The sequence below is a fragment of the Lissotriton vulgaris genome, chromosome 4_1, assembly GCF_964263255.1.
Source record: "Lissotriton vulgaris chromosome 4_1, aLisVul1.2, whole genome shotgun sequence".
NCBI lineage: Eukaryota > Metazoa > Chordata > Amphibia > Caudata > Salamandridae > Lissotriton > Lissotriton vulgaris.
Window position 1 is genome coordinate 323373545 of NC_141691.1, and position 18064 is coordinate 323391608.

The following is an 18064-nucleotide window of genomic DNA, read 5'->3' on the forward strand; positions in this document are numbered from 1 at the left end:
TCCATTCGAAAAGAAAATAAACAATATTTACAGTAAATGAATATGTTGCATGCAAAAACACGGCGAGGGTAACCTGACGCCGGCTCACGAGCCTTCATCAGTGTCTGTAGGGGCCGAGGCATACCTTCCCATTAGCTGGGCAGATTTTCACATGCCCTCGAGAACTCGAGAAGCGCCACTACGATGCCCTGTAATTGTGCCGCGCCGGCCTAATCTGATCATCCAGCGTGCGAAGGGCGTCCACACCAAAGCCATCTGTTGCTTCCCCCAGCGGGCTCGGCCTCACTTACTTCTTACAAATCCAACACTCATTCGGAACACATTAATTAGATTCCAATTAGGGAAAGCTTTTCAAAGTTGAAAAATGACAAGAAGAAATAAAAGGAAAGTTCAGCACCACCTTTAAGGTGCCCAGAAAAACTCAAACAATACCAAAATGTACATTGATGATGGCGACAGCCCAGGTTCATCTGCTGGTGGTCAAACCTCCATTAAAGGTTTCTCACGGAGAAGGCTTGGTGCATGGGTTTGATGGCTTTATTTATGTAGAGTTACACGCATTATTACAGCTATCCAGGACATGCTTACGGTACAAAACTCACACAGAAACTAGCGTGTCCAAGTACATGCAAACACCCTTTCCATTCGAAAAGAAAATAAACAATATTTACAGTAAATGATTTGTTGCATGTAAAACAAGCACTGCCGTTGCCAATAGGTTTCACATTTGGAAAGTTGGAGCTATTGGTTTTGTAAATGACATTTTATATTTATATATCATTATTGGCATTGTCAATAACAATATATAAATATAAAATGTCATTTACAAAACCAATAGCTCCAACTTTCCAAATGCGAAACCTATTGGCAACGCCAGTGCTTGTTTTCTGTGTCGTTGCTTTTCTTTGTTAAAGTAGAACGCCTTTATCTTTATAGTAAAGTGCTTTAATGCCCTTGGGCCTCGATAGATGTCAGTTTTGGGACCAGAAATGACATGTGCACTAATTTACTCGCTCGCTACATGCCCAGACTGCATGTTTGCTCGCCGCTTCTACTGTTCGGACAGAGGTTCCAATGTGGTGATTTGTATAAAGATAGAAGCAGTAACATAAAAGAGTTTATTCTTACATTCATCTAAAAGGCTGGGCTATTATAAAATAATTTCTTAATGTTTGTTCCAATTGTTTTTGGTTCAGGTGTTAGTCTCCTGAGTAGTTGAAGGTTAAAGTGGGTATCATAGTTATTGAAGCGTCATTTAAAGTGTGCTACCATAATTAACTTGCCTTGTAGCAATCCAATTCTCGTAAAATGCTTACACAAGACAACGCATCAGACTCTAGCCTTACCAAAGTGGTGCAATGGTTATTTTATTTATTTTTATTGCAAGCATCCTGAAAACAACAAGCCACCACCTAAATATGAACACTCTGTGCTGTCATGCAAACTTTAAATAAAAGAACATTCCATATCCGTTTAAGCTGATAGTACAGGGGCAGTGGGTTCAGGTAATAATAATTTTTCAACCCATTGTCCGTTTCAGCTTCGAGCTGTACATTTAGGCAATCCACACTAAGGACTTCCTTGAGTTATTTTCGCTGTGTGTGTGTGATAGTTGAGCAATGCACTTTATTGACCGTGGTGTGTACTCTATCTTACGTCCAACTGTGTTTAAATAAGTGCCCCTTTAAGTGTATAAACACAAAATCCCCCTTACAGGGAGCCATTCTCCACACCAATGCTTACTGTGAATGTCCCTGGCTGCATGCCTTCGTTAATTTGCTCTTTCTCTGCCGCTATGGGTAGAAGAGAGAAAAATAAATGTTGTGAAAGGCTTCTATTGTGTTCTGCAGGAAGAAGGAGTGGACTTGGCGAACAGAGAAGCAGCCCATGAAAGGTGAGTGCTTTACTAAAATGATGAAGGTCTCTTTGGAACACATTGTCCTGATTTTGGCTTCTTTTCATGGCATTTGTTTTCTTTGTTTTAGAGAAGTGCAAACCACGATGCAGATTAGCCAGTCATGGGATGAAAGCTTGATCCTGGTAAGGTTGTTGCATCCATTTTTGTGTTCCAAAGTTGGATTACTTCTTCACACCGTTCTTCTTCTTTAAACCATTCAAATGCACCACAACCATGCTCAGAAGCTCCTCTCTTGGCAGAGCCAGAATTTGCATTTGTCCTTGTTTACGTTGTGTATACCGTAGCCTTTTCTGAGCAATTGCCTATTTTCTCTTTTTATGTATCTTGTTGGAGTTAGTTTGAATTGGCATTCGATCTGTGAATAGATCACTATTTGCTGCTCTATTGTGTTCTTTTAGAAACTTTTTTAAAATCGTATTATACCCGTGTTTGAGTTGCTTATTTTAATGTATGCAGAATATTTGTGTTTGCAGAAAAGTTGTGGTTTTAAAATTATCCACGTCCTCGGTATGCTCATCCAGTAAATAGTTGTCTTCTTAACTTATTCGATATTTGAAACTCTACAGGAAGTGCCTTACTTAGCTTTTGAACGGCACCATAAGTTATTTTTAGTGAGGCGTTGGATTTAGTGTGATATCAAGTTTGTGCCAATTTCTTTGTGCTTAGAATTTTTGTCTCATAGTCTGTAAAATGCAAAGGTTTGTGCATTAGTCTGTAGTGTGACTTTTTTGCATTAAGGCAAAATATTTTTGGTGTACCCGGTGTTCTCATCAATGTTTTGGGAGGGACCGGCCATGGACAAGTGCTAGACTTGCCTATCTGCCGAATACATCCATAAGCTCCAAGCATAAAATAAAGCATGAACCTGCTTTTCGAGTTTCTTTGTTACCCAAACTTTACTGTCTCTCTGTTCAAAAATTAATACAAACTCCTTTTTCTTTACAGAGTGACAATGACTTTGATAAATATGAGAAATCTTCATCACCAAAAAGAATTGATTTTGTCCCAGTGTCTCCTGCTCCTTCGCCTACAAGAGGAATAGGGAAGGTAAATTAAATGGCGTGATTAAGCCTTGGTGCTTTCACACAGATTTTCTTTTTCTTTGTCATGCATGGTATTTACAATGATGTAAAAACAAAATGCTGTTTGGAGATTAGTTTTTTTGTCTGTTTTACTAATGGGATTTAAGTGACATCATTTCAGGATAAAGGAAAACTGTCAGTAACATTTAGTCGTGGGTTCTGAGTAGTTTGTCTTTAATCCAGAACCCCATTTCCAGATTGATGGAATAAGACCACCTGCTGGATAATATTAGACGTTGCAAAGAACATGTAGAGTAAGCCAAAAAAGTGTCCAAAATGTTGTCTCCTCCTCTATAGGTTCTGTGTGTAATCCTTTTCTTTAGTGTTCATTTTTTCCCCTCTGCTGATACTGTATATATGTGGCATCCTGATTTCCTTCGGAGTGTGTAATGAGCATTTTTTGTCTTCCCTTTTTTGTACTGTATTTTATGTCATAAATTACCTTCTATGACTGTGCATGCTGTAGGATGCTGGCACTTTATATGATGTACCAAAATGAGATATATCATGCAAATAGTCCAGGAATTCCCTTATAAGTGAACAGGGGCTTCCTTTAGCAATCCCTAGGTGCTCTTGTAGAGGGTAGTGTGGTCGAACAGCCTTATGCTTATCAGAGTGTTTTCAACATCTGCAAATACACACAATAGTCCATGAATGATGCACAAGACTCATTAAGGGGATACACACCAATTGATAAAAATAGCACCAGAACCAATACGATCAGGTAAGTATGTTTTGCAAGAGAAATACTTTACGTTTTAAAAGTGGGCATTGCATTTTTCAGAAGCTGCAATTTTATCCTATGGGAGGAAAAACAAGTACATCATTCTTGTAGAGTACAACAACTTACAACACCAATCTCCTAGACTTAAGGTGAGCATGGGGCAAGGTCCAAGTCGGCCCCAGCAGGTCAGCTCCAGTGGCACTAGGGCTGCTGAGTGCAGAAGGGCAATACAACGTCTGGTGCCCTATGTTAGTCAATGGAGAGTTTTGTTTTTTAGTCTTCCGTGGCTAATAAAAGAACTGTCTCTGTGCTATACACTGGACGAAAGCTCATTTGCGTCTGATACAGGAGATTGTACGTTTCAAAAAAGTCAGTCAGCCATTTACCACTTTTTCTGTAAATTTACTAATACCCGGGAGTAATGATATTGGTCTGTAGTTCTCGATCTTGTTGAGATTCGAGAAGGATTTTTTCAGCAATGGTCTAATAATTACGTGTCACCAAGGAACAGGAACTTGTCTTCTTCCCAGTGATAGGTTAAATATAGCTGTCAAGCCAGAGATTATCGTGTCGCCTCTTTAGCAATATATCTGTAGGTGTCAAATCCAGAGGCGAACCAGACTTGATTGTATTGGCTGCTGCCCTAATGACATTGTTTAGTTGGTGGAGGGGGAGATCCATTGAATCCTCTTTCGCTGGGACGATTTCGCTGATATTGATGTTTTGGATCCAGGTCTCCTGCCAGTGAATCGTAGATCAGGCAGATTTTCCTAAGAAAAGTTAGTGAACTGCTCACAACGTTCCCTAGAGGGTGGATGACTGGCTCCTGCAATTCTGGGTTTTAAAAATGAATTAACAATTTTGTAAATCTCTTTAGTGAACTGCGGGGACTGATTATTGCTCCCAGTCTGGCTTTGCGAATTGCGTGCCGGTATGTTTTCAGAGCTTTTTGATAGCTGGCCTTCCTATCTTCGTCATATTGGAGTCTCCATTTCCTTTCCAATCGTTTGCATTCCTTCTTGAGCTCCCTACTCTCTAGAGAAAACCATTTGGTGCGGTCTCGCAGTCTGGTAAACTACAGAGGTTTTCTGGGAATGAACGCCTCAAGAGTTGACTCTCTCCACTCCTCAAAAACCAGATTTGCCGAAATGGCCTCTTCACCCAGGCTCAGGACTGATTCCTGTAGAACCTCTGTCTAGTTTGGACCCGTGCCTAGAGGATTTAGTAAGGGAAACATTAGGATGGAAAGATTCTGGTCTGGTGATTGAAAACTCGATCAGTAGATGGCCGGACCATAAAACAGGGTGTGGGACATTGACTGAGATACTGGTCAATTTAGTGAAAATAGGATCCAATAAGTGACCCTTTGCATGAGTAGAAGACAGGACCATCTGGACCAATTGAATTGCTGCTAAATCATGTAAATAACTTGGAGCATGTGCAAAGGAGTTGTCGTCCAGATGTATTTTTAATTTCCCCAACAATGTAAAGTTGGCTGACTGGAGGCTGAGGAGAGCAATAATATCTGGGTTAATTTGCACTAATTCTGACGCCGGACCTGGAGGACGATATAAAAGCAAGCCTGAAAAAGTATGTGTGTGAGTTTAGTGAGAACAGATGTTTGCTACCTGCTATATCCACTGAGGGGAATCTACATTCAAGATTATCTTTAATGATGATTGCTACCTTTCCTCCTCCTCCTCCTTTCTTTCTGGCCTGATCATTTCTTGCGATCGCATAACCAGACTGGAGGGCTGTGTAATGTTTGGCCAGCTGTCTACATTCAGTCACGTTTCACGGAGGAACAAGGCTGTTGGCTGCTGTTCTTCCTGCAAGCTGAACAATTCCAGGCTGTGCTTAGGGAGTGACCTGACGTTCAAAAGAAACATCTGCCAGCTAGTACTTGGACAAGTTAGCCACCCCAACCATGGGTATTCCCAGGGATTGGAAACTCCCTATGATTGAGGGCCTGTGCAGGGCATTATCTTCAAGACTGAAATTGTGATGGCAAGTTGGACATGTGCTGTGCTTATTAGCCAGAACTATAAAATGTTAGCAAGCTTTAACTGATTGGTTGAGGCGTTTAAGAGATCCTGAGGTATGGCAAGTGTGATCTGGTTGGAAAGGGGCATGGGTTGTGTGACCTGGGTTGTGTCCCCTGGCCCTGGATGGCCACAGACCGGCGCAGACAGGCTTACCTTTGGCATGTGTCCAGCACATGCTTTTAAAATGTCACTCTGATCACTTATACTGACTGTAAAGGAACTGACCAGCACTGGGGCATTTCTGCTCATGCAGCTATGCTCTCACATGTGGTATAGTGCACCCTGTTTTAGGGCTGTAAGGCCTGCTGTAGTGCTGACTTAACTCTACTGCATGTAGTTTTTGCAGGCATGGCACACGGGCTATGTGCCATGTTGTGTTTTCACTTTTGTCTGCACTAAGACACGCAGCCTGCAGTAGCAGTTTGCATGAGCTTGTTGAGAGGTCCCTTAGAGTGGCGTAATTCGAGCTATAGCCCTTGGAGACCTGTTTTAGTACCTCGGGCTTTACTAGCATATACTAGGGTCTTACCGAGAGTACTAAAGGTGTTACCAATTGGCGAAACAATTGCACAGTTTTGGGAAAGAGATCTTGCCCTTGGGGGCCTGGTTAGCAGAACCCAGTGCACTTCAGTCAAAATCAAATCAAATACCAGGCACAAAGTTGGGGTGACCATGTCAAAAAGGGGCACATTCCTACACATGCTCCTTTTAACTGACTCCAGTGTAGCTGTATCTTCCTCTTTCTCTCTTTCAGAAGATCCACCCTTGTATAGTGTGCATCTTGTATGTCTGTCCTGACCAGTCCCTCTCTTATCTGATTAGTGTTGACAAATCTTGCCCTCTCTTAAAGTTCAGTGTGACAGCTTTTTTGTGTGTGTGTGGGTCTCCTATGTACACAAAAAAGCTGTCACACCCTGACCTTTAATAGAGGGCAAGATTTGTAATAAAGAATGGAACAGCATAGATGGTCATGCAACTCTCTCACTGAAATCATACATATTTCTCCGTTTTTCTTGGTCCAAGTAGTCCATTGTCTCTGAAGTGAGTTTCCAAATTGCATGATCTCATCACCTAAGTGGGTTGGTATCTTATGTAGGATAATGGTAAATAACTTAACTCTTCACTAATCTGTGCTGTGAGTCTGTGTTCGTAATCCATTTAGGTCTTTGCTGGAATGGCAACAAATGAAAAGGCAGGTCTGATATGCTAGTGGGGGAAACCCTGTGTCTGTGCTTCTCTGTATGCATGGCCCACCTATGCCCATACCTTGCTGGGAGCCTTTCAGAGACACCCTCATTGTTACCTCAGCGAAGCATGGTCATTCCTCTGATTATTCCTAGTGAATGTGATGGTGCTTACTAGTCATCTTCACCTATTTAGTCTAGCCATAATTCAGAATTAGGATTACGAGAAACATTTGATCTCCTACTTGTGATAGCCTGAGTTCAGCAAGTGGGGATAGATCTTCATATTGCACATGGTTGGGGTTTGCGTTAATCTTTGGTTTCAATATTGGGAAAAATTGGAGCAACTTCCAGACTACTCATTAAGGTTTCGAGTTCTCCCACATTTTAACAGAGAAGATAGTTAAAGGTACATATTTTGTGATAACTGATTAACGTATTCATCTGAAAGAGACACGTTGGTGACAGATTCCTTACCTTCGAATATCCCCAGGCATCAGACTGGATCCAGAAAGTTTTGCTAGCAGTACCCCTGCGCATCAGTAGGTGGCGTCCTGCGACTCCGTGTTCGTCGCATGCACCGAGATGACTTCACAGAGACTACTTGGGCCTCACCCATGCGCGCTGACGGCAGTTCTCTCTTTTTGCTGCGCCAGCAAGCGCAGATCTGGATAGAGCACGTACCTCAGTCACTTTTTGACTGCTTTTTTGAGACTTTTGTCTCACCCCTTGTTTCTCCTGGTGCATGTAGGGATGCCTGGATTTGAGTCCTGCGGGCATGCTGCCGTATTCTGTCGGTGGCGGACCCCCACAATTTTTGCCTCTACTGCCTGGAGACTTATCATGACTCCCGCGGCTGTTGAGCCATGGCCCCGCATGTGTTGAGGGAGGGGCGCTGCAAGTTGCTGGAGGTCCGGCATTCGTCACACCACCGATCCGGGTCTAGGGGCAGTTCCAGGGACTGCTCGCTGAACCGAAGTCGTTGCTCCTCGGGCTCCAAGTCTTCGCCCTCTGATTCCGGTAAGCGACGCCATAAAAAGAAGTTGAAGAAGCGTGTTCGCTCTGACGTCCCCCCGCCGCTCCTCGGATGCGGACGAGGGGTACAGGGGTTCTGCCGCCGCGGAGCCTGGGAGTCCCGCGGCCTTACCCGCCTTACCAGGGTGCGTCGGCTGGGTTCTTGCCCGATGTCCTGAGCTCGCTCATGGACATGCCCTTTAATGGCACCCGCCTGTTTGGCAATAAGGCCGACATTGCACTGGAACTCTTTAAAGACTCACGGGCCACGGCCAAGTCCTTGGGTCTTTCTGCAAAGAACCTGGCCACTCCTGGTTTTCGTTCCTTTCGTGGCCAAGGCAAAGGCACCCAGGCATGTTCCTTTAACAAGCCTGCACAGCACCAGCCTCAGCGCGGCCGCGGTCGTGGCTTCCGCAGGGATTGGGTCTGGGAATCAGTGGGCGGGTCAGTCCACCTACAACCCCACTGCTCCTGCCTCCAAAACTTCCTAGTCTGAGCTTCGTGGAGCACCCCATGCCGGTGGGTGGCAGGATCCACCACCACCTCCCCCAATGGCGCGATATCACATCTGACAAGTTGGTGATGCAGATAATCCGCAAGGGTTACTCCCTTCCCTTTCATCTCGATTGGGTCAATGGCAGATCCCTCTCCCTTTCCCAACCGGAGCACACAATGGTGACGGATGCGTCCCTCCTGGGATGGGGAGGCCACTTGGGAGAGGCGGAGATCAGAGGCCTCTGGTCTACGGTGGAGTCCTGACTCCATAACCACCTTCTGGAGCTGCGGGCGGTCGGACTTGCACTGAAGGCATTCCTTCCCTCTGTCAGGGAAAGTGTAGTGCAGGTGTTCACGGGCAACACCACTGCCATGTGGTATTGCAACAAACCCGGTGGAGTGGGTTCCTGGACCCTATGTCAGGAGGCTCTGTGTCTCTGGACATGGCTGGAACGTCCAGGTATTACCTTGGTGGTTCAACGAACTCTGCCACCGGTGCTTGATGGATCAAGAAGGGCGACTAAACTCTGATGTGGCCCAAGGTCTCTTTCAGTAGTGGGGAGAGCCTTGGTTAGATCTATTCGCCACCGAAGAGAACATGCAATATCATCAATTCTGCCCGTTGGAATTTCTATGGCGGCACTCGCTCGGCGACGCTTTTCGTCGCGAGTGGTGCTGTGGTCTGTTGTACGCCTTTCCAGCTTATACCACTTCTGGCCAGAGTGCTGAAGAAGATCCGGCGCGACAGGGCCCAAGTCAACCTTCTGGCTCCGGATTGGGCACAAAGATACTGGTATCCCGAGCTACTCAGCATGGCCATCGATCCCCCCGATCGACTGACTCTTAGGGAGGATCTTATGTCGCAGCAGCTGGGGGTGGTCCTCCACCCGAACCTGTCCAGCCTCCACCTCCATGCGTGGAGATTGAGCGGCGACAGTTGACAGCTTTCGATCTTCCTCCCGAAGTCTGTGATGTCATTCTGGCAGCCAGGCGTCCCTCCAAGAAAAAGGTATACGCCTTCAGGTAGAACAAGTTTGTGGCTTGGTGCACAGCTAAATCTGTGGATACCCTTTCTGCCCCTCTTTCCGAAGTCCTTCTGTTCCTTCTTTCCTTGACCCAGCAGGGATCTGCTCTGGGCACTATCGAGGGTTATCTTTCTGCCATTGCCGCCTTTCTATTACTTCCTGATCAGCCTTCTGTTTTTAAGTACCCAGTTGTTCACCGTTTCCTGAAAGGCATCACACACTCACTCACTCACTCACTCACTCACTCACTCACTCACTCACTCACTCACTCACTCACTCACTCACTCACTCACTCACTCACTCACTCACTCTCGTTTATAATGCCTCAGTGGGACTTGAATCTTGTGTTAACTTATTTGATGTGTGCTCCCTTTGAGTCGTTAGACAACTGTCCTTTACGTCTTCTCACCTTAAAGACTGCTTTCCTGGTTGCTATCACCTGTGCCAGAAGAGTGAGTGAGTGAGCTCCAGGCTCTGTCTTCCAAATCTCCTTTCCTCTCTGTTCATCTGGACAAGGTGGTTTTAAGGACCCGTCCTTCTTTTTTGCCAAAGGTTAAGCCCTTCCACATCGGGCAGACCATCACTTTGCCCACCTTCTTTCCGCATCCTTCTAAAGAGGAGAGGCTCCACCGTCTGGACCCAAAACGTGCGCACTCATTCTATCTGAAGCGCACGTAGCAGTTTTGGGTGGATGACCAGCTCTTTTTTGGCTACGTGGGTGCCAAAAAAGGTCAGGCCGTGCCATCTCTCGGTGGGTCGATCTTTGCATCAAAGCCTGCTACTCTTTGGCCAAGAAGGAGCCTCCTGTGGGACTGCGTGCCCATTCCACAGGGCAACGGCATCCACTACTGCCTTGGGACACAGCGTTCCCTTGCAGGACATTTGTCAGGCAGCTACGTGGGCCTCGCTGCACACATTTATCAAGCATTACTGCCTTGACAGTCCAGTCCAGAGAGACTGCTTCTTTGGCCGTTCTGTTCTCCATGACCTTCTGGTGTAATCTTGTTCGCAGCCCACCACTGGAGTTGGCATTGCTTGGGTATCTATTCTAAGGTAAGGAATATATCACTAACGTGTCTCTTTAAGATGCACAAGTTACTACTTGTGTAACGATATATCTGTAAGAGACATTAGTTAGTGATAGATTCCTTACATCCCCTCCCATCCTCCCCGTTCTGCAAACTGATTACTAGGGTTAAGGTCATCCCTTTCAGGGCCCTAGTTTTCAATTCACCAGTGGTCAGTATCTTGCATGGCTCTGCAGCATTCCTGGCACGGAAAGTTGTGTACAGAACTGACGTTAGGGTGCATGGGTGGCGCCTAAGTAGTCTTCTTGATGTCATCTCGCGCATACGATGCCAGCGACGGACGCGGAGCCGCAGGACGCCACCTACTGACGCGCAGGGGTACTGCTATCAAAACTTTCCGGTTCCAGTCTGTCGCCTGGGGATATCCTAAGGTAAGGTATCACTAACTAATGTTTCTTACAGATATATCGTTAAACAAGCAGTAACTTGTGCGTTTCATAGTTGACTGCCCGTCCGAGTTATTAGCTATTTCTAGTGTAAGTGAACCTTTTCAGTCTATATGAACAGCAATGCAACTAAAAAGGATCCAGCATAATTATCTTCTGTTGCTATGTGATCAACCTTATTTGATCTGTTTAACTTGAATTTTGAGGTATAACCAGTTATGACATTATTTGTGTTTAGGCAAATCTCTCTCCACTTTAGCAAATCTTATTGGAAGCATTCAGTTCAGCAATTGCCAGTAATGTACAAAGCTGAGGTTAGTTTCAGAGAATTACCTTTCCTGGGTTGGAACAGAGTAATGTTTCTCTGGAACATATAATGTGGAATGTGAATAGAAGTATACAGTCAAGCATGAACTTAAAGCATTATTTTCTTGCTCAGCTTGTGGGAGAACTACTTCCCTTTGGTAATTGGGGTATTGTGCTCTCTGGTTGACAAAATGGTATAAATACATTTTTTAAATAATTGCATGTCCGTTCCGGTGAATAATAATGTACAACATCTCAACATACTACAGCATACAAGCATTGTATTTGAATTGAGACATTTGGAGGTTATTGTTATCTTAGTGTTTTCACCAATACCTTCCTGTCTTTCTTTAGCAATGTTTTTCCCCGTCTTTACAAATGTTTGTGAGTAGCAATGGATTACCTCCAAGCCCCATCCCAAGTCCAACTAGACGATTTGCAAGGTAAGTTAATGTATTATATTTGATAATTTTCTGTTTATGGTGCAGACCTGTCTGATTCTAAAAGTCCTTGCATATCTAAAAAAAATCTTTAGTACACAACTACCCTCATTCCATGTGGGGAGATTTGCAAATGACTGCTATTGTTTCATAGGCTAACACCTTCCTTGCTTTGTCTCTGTCTTTTTAAAGTGCAAAATCTGTAGCAAACATCCTACTCTGTCTTCAGAGGAACCGATTCCTCCATGCATTCATTACCACTCTATTAATTGTCATGATCCTGCTAAAGGTTAGGATGTAAAAGTAATGCAAGATGATTATAGATTGTCATCTCGGATTCAGCAGAATCTCATTTTCAAACCCTCTGTCTCTCCTCGTTCTGGCACTGCAAATTTCTGGCTTGTTCCGAAGTGCCGTAAGACGTGCTTGAGAAACTGTTCCATTTCTGTGTTCACTGGTCAGGCATGGCATAACTTGCCTTAATCTTTTTCCTACCACCGATTTACCCAAGTTTTACAATCTTTTAAGAATGTATATTTTTACCTGATCTTAATTACTGTTCTCGCCTCTTTTCTGAGTAGCAGGACATTTGCCTGTGTAGGCATACAGGCATTCAATATGTTGTAATGGGCCTCGTACTCTGATTCAGCTGTTCCTTCATCATTTGAGATTAGCTGCCCGATCTGGAGTAGTTATTCTACAGTTACTGTTTCATGAAAATGTAAAGTTTTAAGTAGACTTGTGTTGGCTTTGCCATATACTGTTGGGGATGGACGGACTATAGTGGGTACTGTTACAGGTCTTTTTCTTGTTGTAACTGCTTTCTAAGTTTTAAATTCATTGTTAAGATATCTAACATACGTTGAAAACTGATTGGGATGATGATATTGTGGTGTTTTGCTAGATTGATCTCAGTTATGTTTGATGCCAGGATTTGTTTTTCTTAGCAGAAGGAGTCAAAGTCCAATCAACTGCATTCGGCCCAGCGTTCTTGCCCCAATAAAAAGAAAAGGTACTATTTTAGCAGGGACCGCCTTACTGTTTGAATGTAATGTACTCGTAAACTATTGTTGAAGTGGGAAAGGGTAAATAAGGACATATAGAACTTAATTAGAGATTGTGAGCTATTGAAGTGTCATGTCCTATTGAAGCAATATGTAGGATATTATGTTTTTTTAAAGTTAAGAGTAAAAATCTATGTTTCTCCGTCACTCTTCATGCAGAATATCTCGAGCAAGTATAACATTTTCCATAAGATCTTAAAGGTGTCAAGAATGTAGTTTTTGTGGGATGGAGAGGAAAGGATGCACAAAATAACAGTCAATGTTACATAGAGTTGCCTGTCTGCTGGAGCAGAGGTGTCAGTAACCCTATCTCAATAAAACCAGGATTGATCAAGCTAGTAAGCTTTGCTTTAATAATGAAAGTAAAGTTTATAGGTGTAATTGACACTGTGTAGAGTCTGAATTCCCTTTTAAACTTATGTGTAGGGATGATCGAAATGGGAGCCGTCTTCAAGTAACACCTTTCTGAGCTGGTTGAGATTTCTTTGTTGGTGTGTGTGGTCTTTATTTATTTTTTTATTAATAGTTTAGCACATTCTGGAATGCCTGAATGTCTGGAACACATAACAGCTGCTTAAGTCTTTTGCAGCGCACGCAACCCAGTGCAAGTTATGTGAGGTGGTACACAAGAGGCATGCTTTTGATGATCCAGCTTCTTCCAGGTTGATTGCCCTTCTAGATAATGCAGGTGAAATATTTATTGAAGTCCTGTCATTTTTAGGACTCTTCTAAGCCAGCGCGCATGCGCTTTTCTAGTCAGAACTTTTAACTCCGACCACACGCTCGTGCTTTTATTTTTGCTCACACACTATTGACCTTTGCATGCGTCTTTCTAAGAAAGACGGCACGCAATTGGCCAAAGGCGGGTGCATGTCCCGCCTTCTCTCTCCCCTGGCCTAGGGACCTGGGAGCGAGCAGCAGAGCGGCCAGGTGCCAGCTGCATACCTTTTATTCCTTGCAGTGCGCGCACACTAAGCTTGTGTTTTTTTAGCGGAGAAAGTCTGAGAATGAGTCAAACAGTATTCTGGTTAAAACCCTTCCTGGAAAGAAGTCTTGAAAAGCTATCTCTTGCACTCTGCAATGGTTTTGGGTTTTAGGATGACACGTCCCAAAAACCTACGTTGTACATTAGTAGACCAAACACCTCTTACAAATGGGAATCTAGTCCCAAAATTGACTTATACCTTGGCAGGCATTGCGCTGTGTTAACTGCTCTGCAGACATATCTTGGAGGCTGGCCTCTCTGAGCTGCCTCTTGCACTTGCTACAATGTAACAAGTTCTTAAATCACCTTGCGGCATACTTTTATGTCAGTGGGGTGCCTGTCAATGAGTACTTTCAAGACACATTAAGGTGCAGTCAGAAGTCATGTGAGTTCAGACTCACAGCTATAGGGTGACTCAAGACATATGGTTGGAGGCTGCCTCTGTGGTGCCAGCGGACAGTACTCCTTTACTTTCAGAATGAAGGAATTCAGAAGTTGCTGGAATTGCTGAGCTTTGCTCGTGGCGCCTATGAACACTGCGTCGCAACGAGCGACACACTCCGACCCAGCCAAGCTCATCCAGGGCCACGGCGGCTGAGTAGGCCTGAGCGAGCCTGGGGCAGGAGGCAGGTCCCCAGAGGTGAGCTGGGGAGGCGTTGGAAATGTAGCTGATCTCGAGCTGGCCTTGCACTGCCCGTTGCTGCAATTGAATCATTCCATCAAGTTAGTGTGTGCAGGCAGTGCTTAGTCCTGGAGTCACTGAGGGACACCGTGAACCATTATCTGCTGTTGCAATGACAGTGTTATGTTTGTCACAGACACAGACGAGCCAAACGTAGAATTTAACACAATATTTGTATTGTGAAAATGTTTTATAGCTATTCTTTACGCTAAATGAAATGACGTGAATGAGATTTACCTACAGATACACTTGCGTATCTGGCCTGTGGCATGTTCCACTCAAACCAAGGTGTAGGGCTTTGTTTTGTTTTAGTCAACTGAAAATAGAAGGCTGAACAGACACTACTTTTGTGGGGGCACGGTACTTCTGTAGAGAAATTGCACACCACTGGCAGATAGTGGGAAGTACTCACTGAACTCCTGTGGTAAGACAAAGATTGGTTCGGATGCAACACCAATACATGAAACGGTCTCCATTTTTTAAATGGTGGTGAAAAACCACATAAATACACTCCACCGCTCTCACATTTCATGTGCTAAACGTGTATGTCTTAAAGGATTTACGATATACAATTACCTCAGAAGACGTGGGTCACATTTGCTTTGTTGCAGGATATCCGCCTCACTAACTACTGAGAGTGAATGACCGAAATGTAGATGTAGAGGACAGTTATGCTGCACGTCATACTCTGCATGCACCAGCGGGTGCCCCTATGGATTATACAGAGAATCTCTTCTGTAAACTCCAAAGAAAACACAGATGAGGCAGCAGACACTGCAGCATGTGATGTTCGTTGTTGGTCATTAACTAGGGTATTGCATCCTGCAAGTAGGAATCCCTGAACACTTCAAATCCATTTATTAGCTTGTTACGTACAATAAAATAAAGGTGCCCTTTGGTATTCAGTGTGGGTGACCGCGGCATTAAAAACACATCAAGACTTCTGAAAAGATAAATAGTCTTTTGAAGACCAGCAAAATATTTTGGAAGAGGTATTAATCCCTGCTCGGCCGGCCCCAGTCAATGACCGCTGAAAAACTGCTTGTGTTCTTTAAAACTTAAGCTGTACAAATAGAGCTAAAGCATTTGACGAGATGTGGGCTAAATCACTTCCAGCCCATTGGGCATTGCCTCCTCCTTAGACCCATCCTGAAGTTCTTCCACAAACGGGGACAGTTCACACCACATCTGGCGATCAGATCTCCACAGAATCGCCAGAGCATTAGCCGCCCTAACGAGGAGACTGGCCATTGTGGAGAATCTTTTCCTACATTGTCCAGACGCCTCCCCTCTTTATCAGGTGGTGTCGTTAGCGGTTTGGATGGATTCTTGGATCTATTCTGTGCGGCCTGGGAGATAGAGTCCAGTTTTGGTTGACCTGTAAGACATGCAGGGCTGCCCTCCGGAGCCTTATATTTTTTCTCCAGTCTGGGAAGCACTGGGAGGACCGTGGCTGGATTTTGCATAGCCTTTATTCCCTCTGACCAAACATGCTCAATGATGGGGATTGAACGAACTGACTTCCGGAATGGTTCTTTGAAGTCGTACAAAAAACAGTCAGATTGAACTGTAGTAATTGGAAGACCAAATCTTTCGGACGCTCGTTCCATTAGTTTGTGAAAACCTCCACTATCTGCCGGAGAAGTTACGGTATCAGGCCCCGTTACATCTGGGCCCTGAAGGCCATCCTGATTCCAGTCCACATTCTGATCCTGGTCAGGATCCCCCTGCTGATTCACATCTGATGAAGCATCATCCCGAATGGCAACCACCTCCTGAGGATGTTCTACGTGCTCTGGGTCATGCACCCTTAAGGGCAAAGAGGCATCTGCCACTGTTTGCTGTACTGGAGGTAGACGTGTGGGAGGACGTATTTGTTGGACCTCCTGCTGAGCAGGAAACCGCCTCCGATAGTCCTGTAACATTAATTGCAGGTTTGAGATGAGCGAGGACGGCATCGCTACCATCTCCTGTTGAGACCCTCGTGGAGATTTCTGCGAATGGTCAAGCATGCAAGGCCTCTCTTGCTGGTCATAACAGTCTTGCGTAGCATAGTGGTGTTGCTCCGTCTCGCCTTCTTCAGAACTGGCCTCCTGTAATTTGACTTGCAAGTCAGATGGGCTATAAGCTGGCCCATAATTTTTATCATATTCCTCCTCAGAGTAGTCATCAAGTAATAAGGAAGGAGGCAACAGCGTAACTCGTCGTGAAGATGTCATTTCTGGAGTTATACGCCTCTTCCTTTGAGAAATGCAGATTTTTCCCGTCGTCGACTGGATTGTCGTCGACGGTTGAACCTTTGTCGACTGTTTCGTCGACGGAAGCGCCGACTAATAGACTGTGCTCGTCGTCGAAGTCTGAGTCGTCGACGGTGAGATGGCTGAGTCGACGATGGTTGGATCGTTGACTGAGTCGTCGACTAGCTCGTCGTCCGAATCATGGTAGCAGTCGTCGACGTTGTTCTCGTCGTCGTCATCGCCGTCGACGCTACTCTCGTCGTCATCGACGTTGAAAATGTCAGCTTCATAAACGAACAGTAATCGGGCATCTTAAACGTCGACGACTGTGTAGATGCAGTCGACGTAGCCATCGTTGACGAGCCCGTCGACGAGGCCATTTTCAAAGACAAGTCTTTCTTGACAGGAATCGTCTACGTACCTGTAGTTTTCACCGTCGACGGACGCTGTTCTTGTCAGAAGCAATGTCCTGAGGTACAGATGAAGGCTTTTTCACCCCTCTTTCTTTCTCAGAAGTTGGTGAAGTCACAGAGACGATTTTCTTAGCCTTCTTTGTAGGTTGCAACTCAGGCTGTCCCTACCTCTCCTTTTCACTGTGGTGAGGAGATTTAGTGAAGCAGGCCTTTCGGACCTATCGGAGGTCCCAGGCAAGGCCTTCAAATGGGGCTTATTAGATGTTGAAGGGGAAGACCTACCCCATTTCTTTGATCTTCTTGATGACACAGCAGAAGAAGAGCCCTCACCGTCCGAAGACAGAACTTCCTTGCGATCCTTCATCTTTTGCAACCAAGTCAGCAGGCGGCCTTCTCTGTCCCTCAAAGTCTTAGTGGGGAAGGTCCTGCAAATCTTGCAGTCAGTGGCCTTATGGTCCGTGTATAAGCAGTATATGCAGTCTTCATGTTTGTCTTTTTTGAGCAGGTAGCACCGTCTCTAAAATGTGCTTTCTTTTCCTTGTCAGACATGACGAAAAAACAGGCAAAACGTAGTAGATAAGTACTCAGAAGTGAAGAAAATTGAGCAGAGCTCAATGGAGACTCCCTTGCACAATGTGCGGTAGGAAATCGGAGGCTCTCTCAGGAAGGTTCTATGGGGTGAGGCTGCTCTGATTGGCTATTGCAAGAATTTGGTCTCTTTTACAAAAAGAGGTGGATAAGCTACAAAATGAGATGAGGCCTAGGCCTATTTTTTCACTTTGTGCTTACTACTATGGTATTTTTTATTTACCAAGGCTCCCATTCCGACGACTGGGAATGATACAAAGCATGGGAATCTATGAAACTTCCAATACTGGGGCAATCAAGCATGTGAATCTATGAAAGACACCAATACTGGAGAACCACAGTTTACAGGTAAGTAACTAATGTTCTTTTGCTTTACAATTTGTCCCTC

The 18064-nt window shown here is 44.7% G+C and overlaps 1 protein-coding gene across 4 annotated transcripts in view; it reads left to right on the top strand.

Moving 5' to 3' along the window:
- The window catches only part of PABIR2 (PABIR family member 2), a 252688-nt gene that overhangs the window by 155515 nt on the left and 79109 nt on the right, over window positions 1-18064 (top strand). For 2 of the 4 annotated variants that reach the window (XM_086918677.1, XM_086918678.1), the window contains 5 exons: window positions 1851-1894; window positions 1986-2040; window positions 2864-2965; window positions 11622-11710; window positions 12655-12719. In XM_086918677.1, the coding sequence (XP_086774803.1) occupies window positions 1851-1894; window positions 1986-2040; window positions 2864-2965; window positions 11622-11710; window positions 12655-12719 (355 nt within the window). The remainder of the gene's footprint in view (window positions 1-1850; window positions 1895-1985; window positions 2041-2863; window positions 2966-11621; window positions 11711-12654; window positions 12720-18064) is intronic. The other 2 variants (XM_086918679.1, XM_086918680.1) reach the window with 1 other exon arrangement.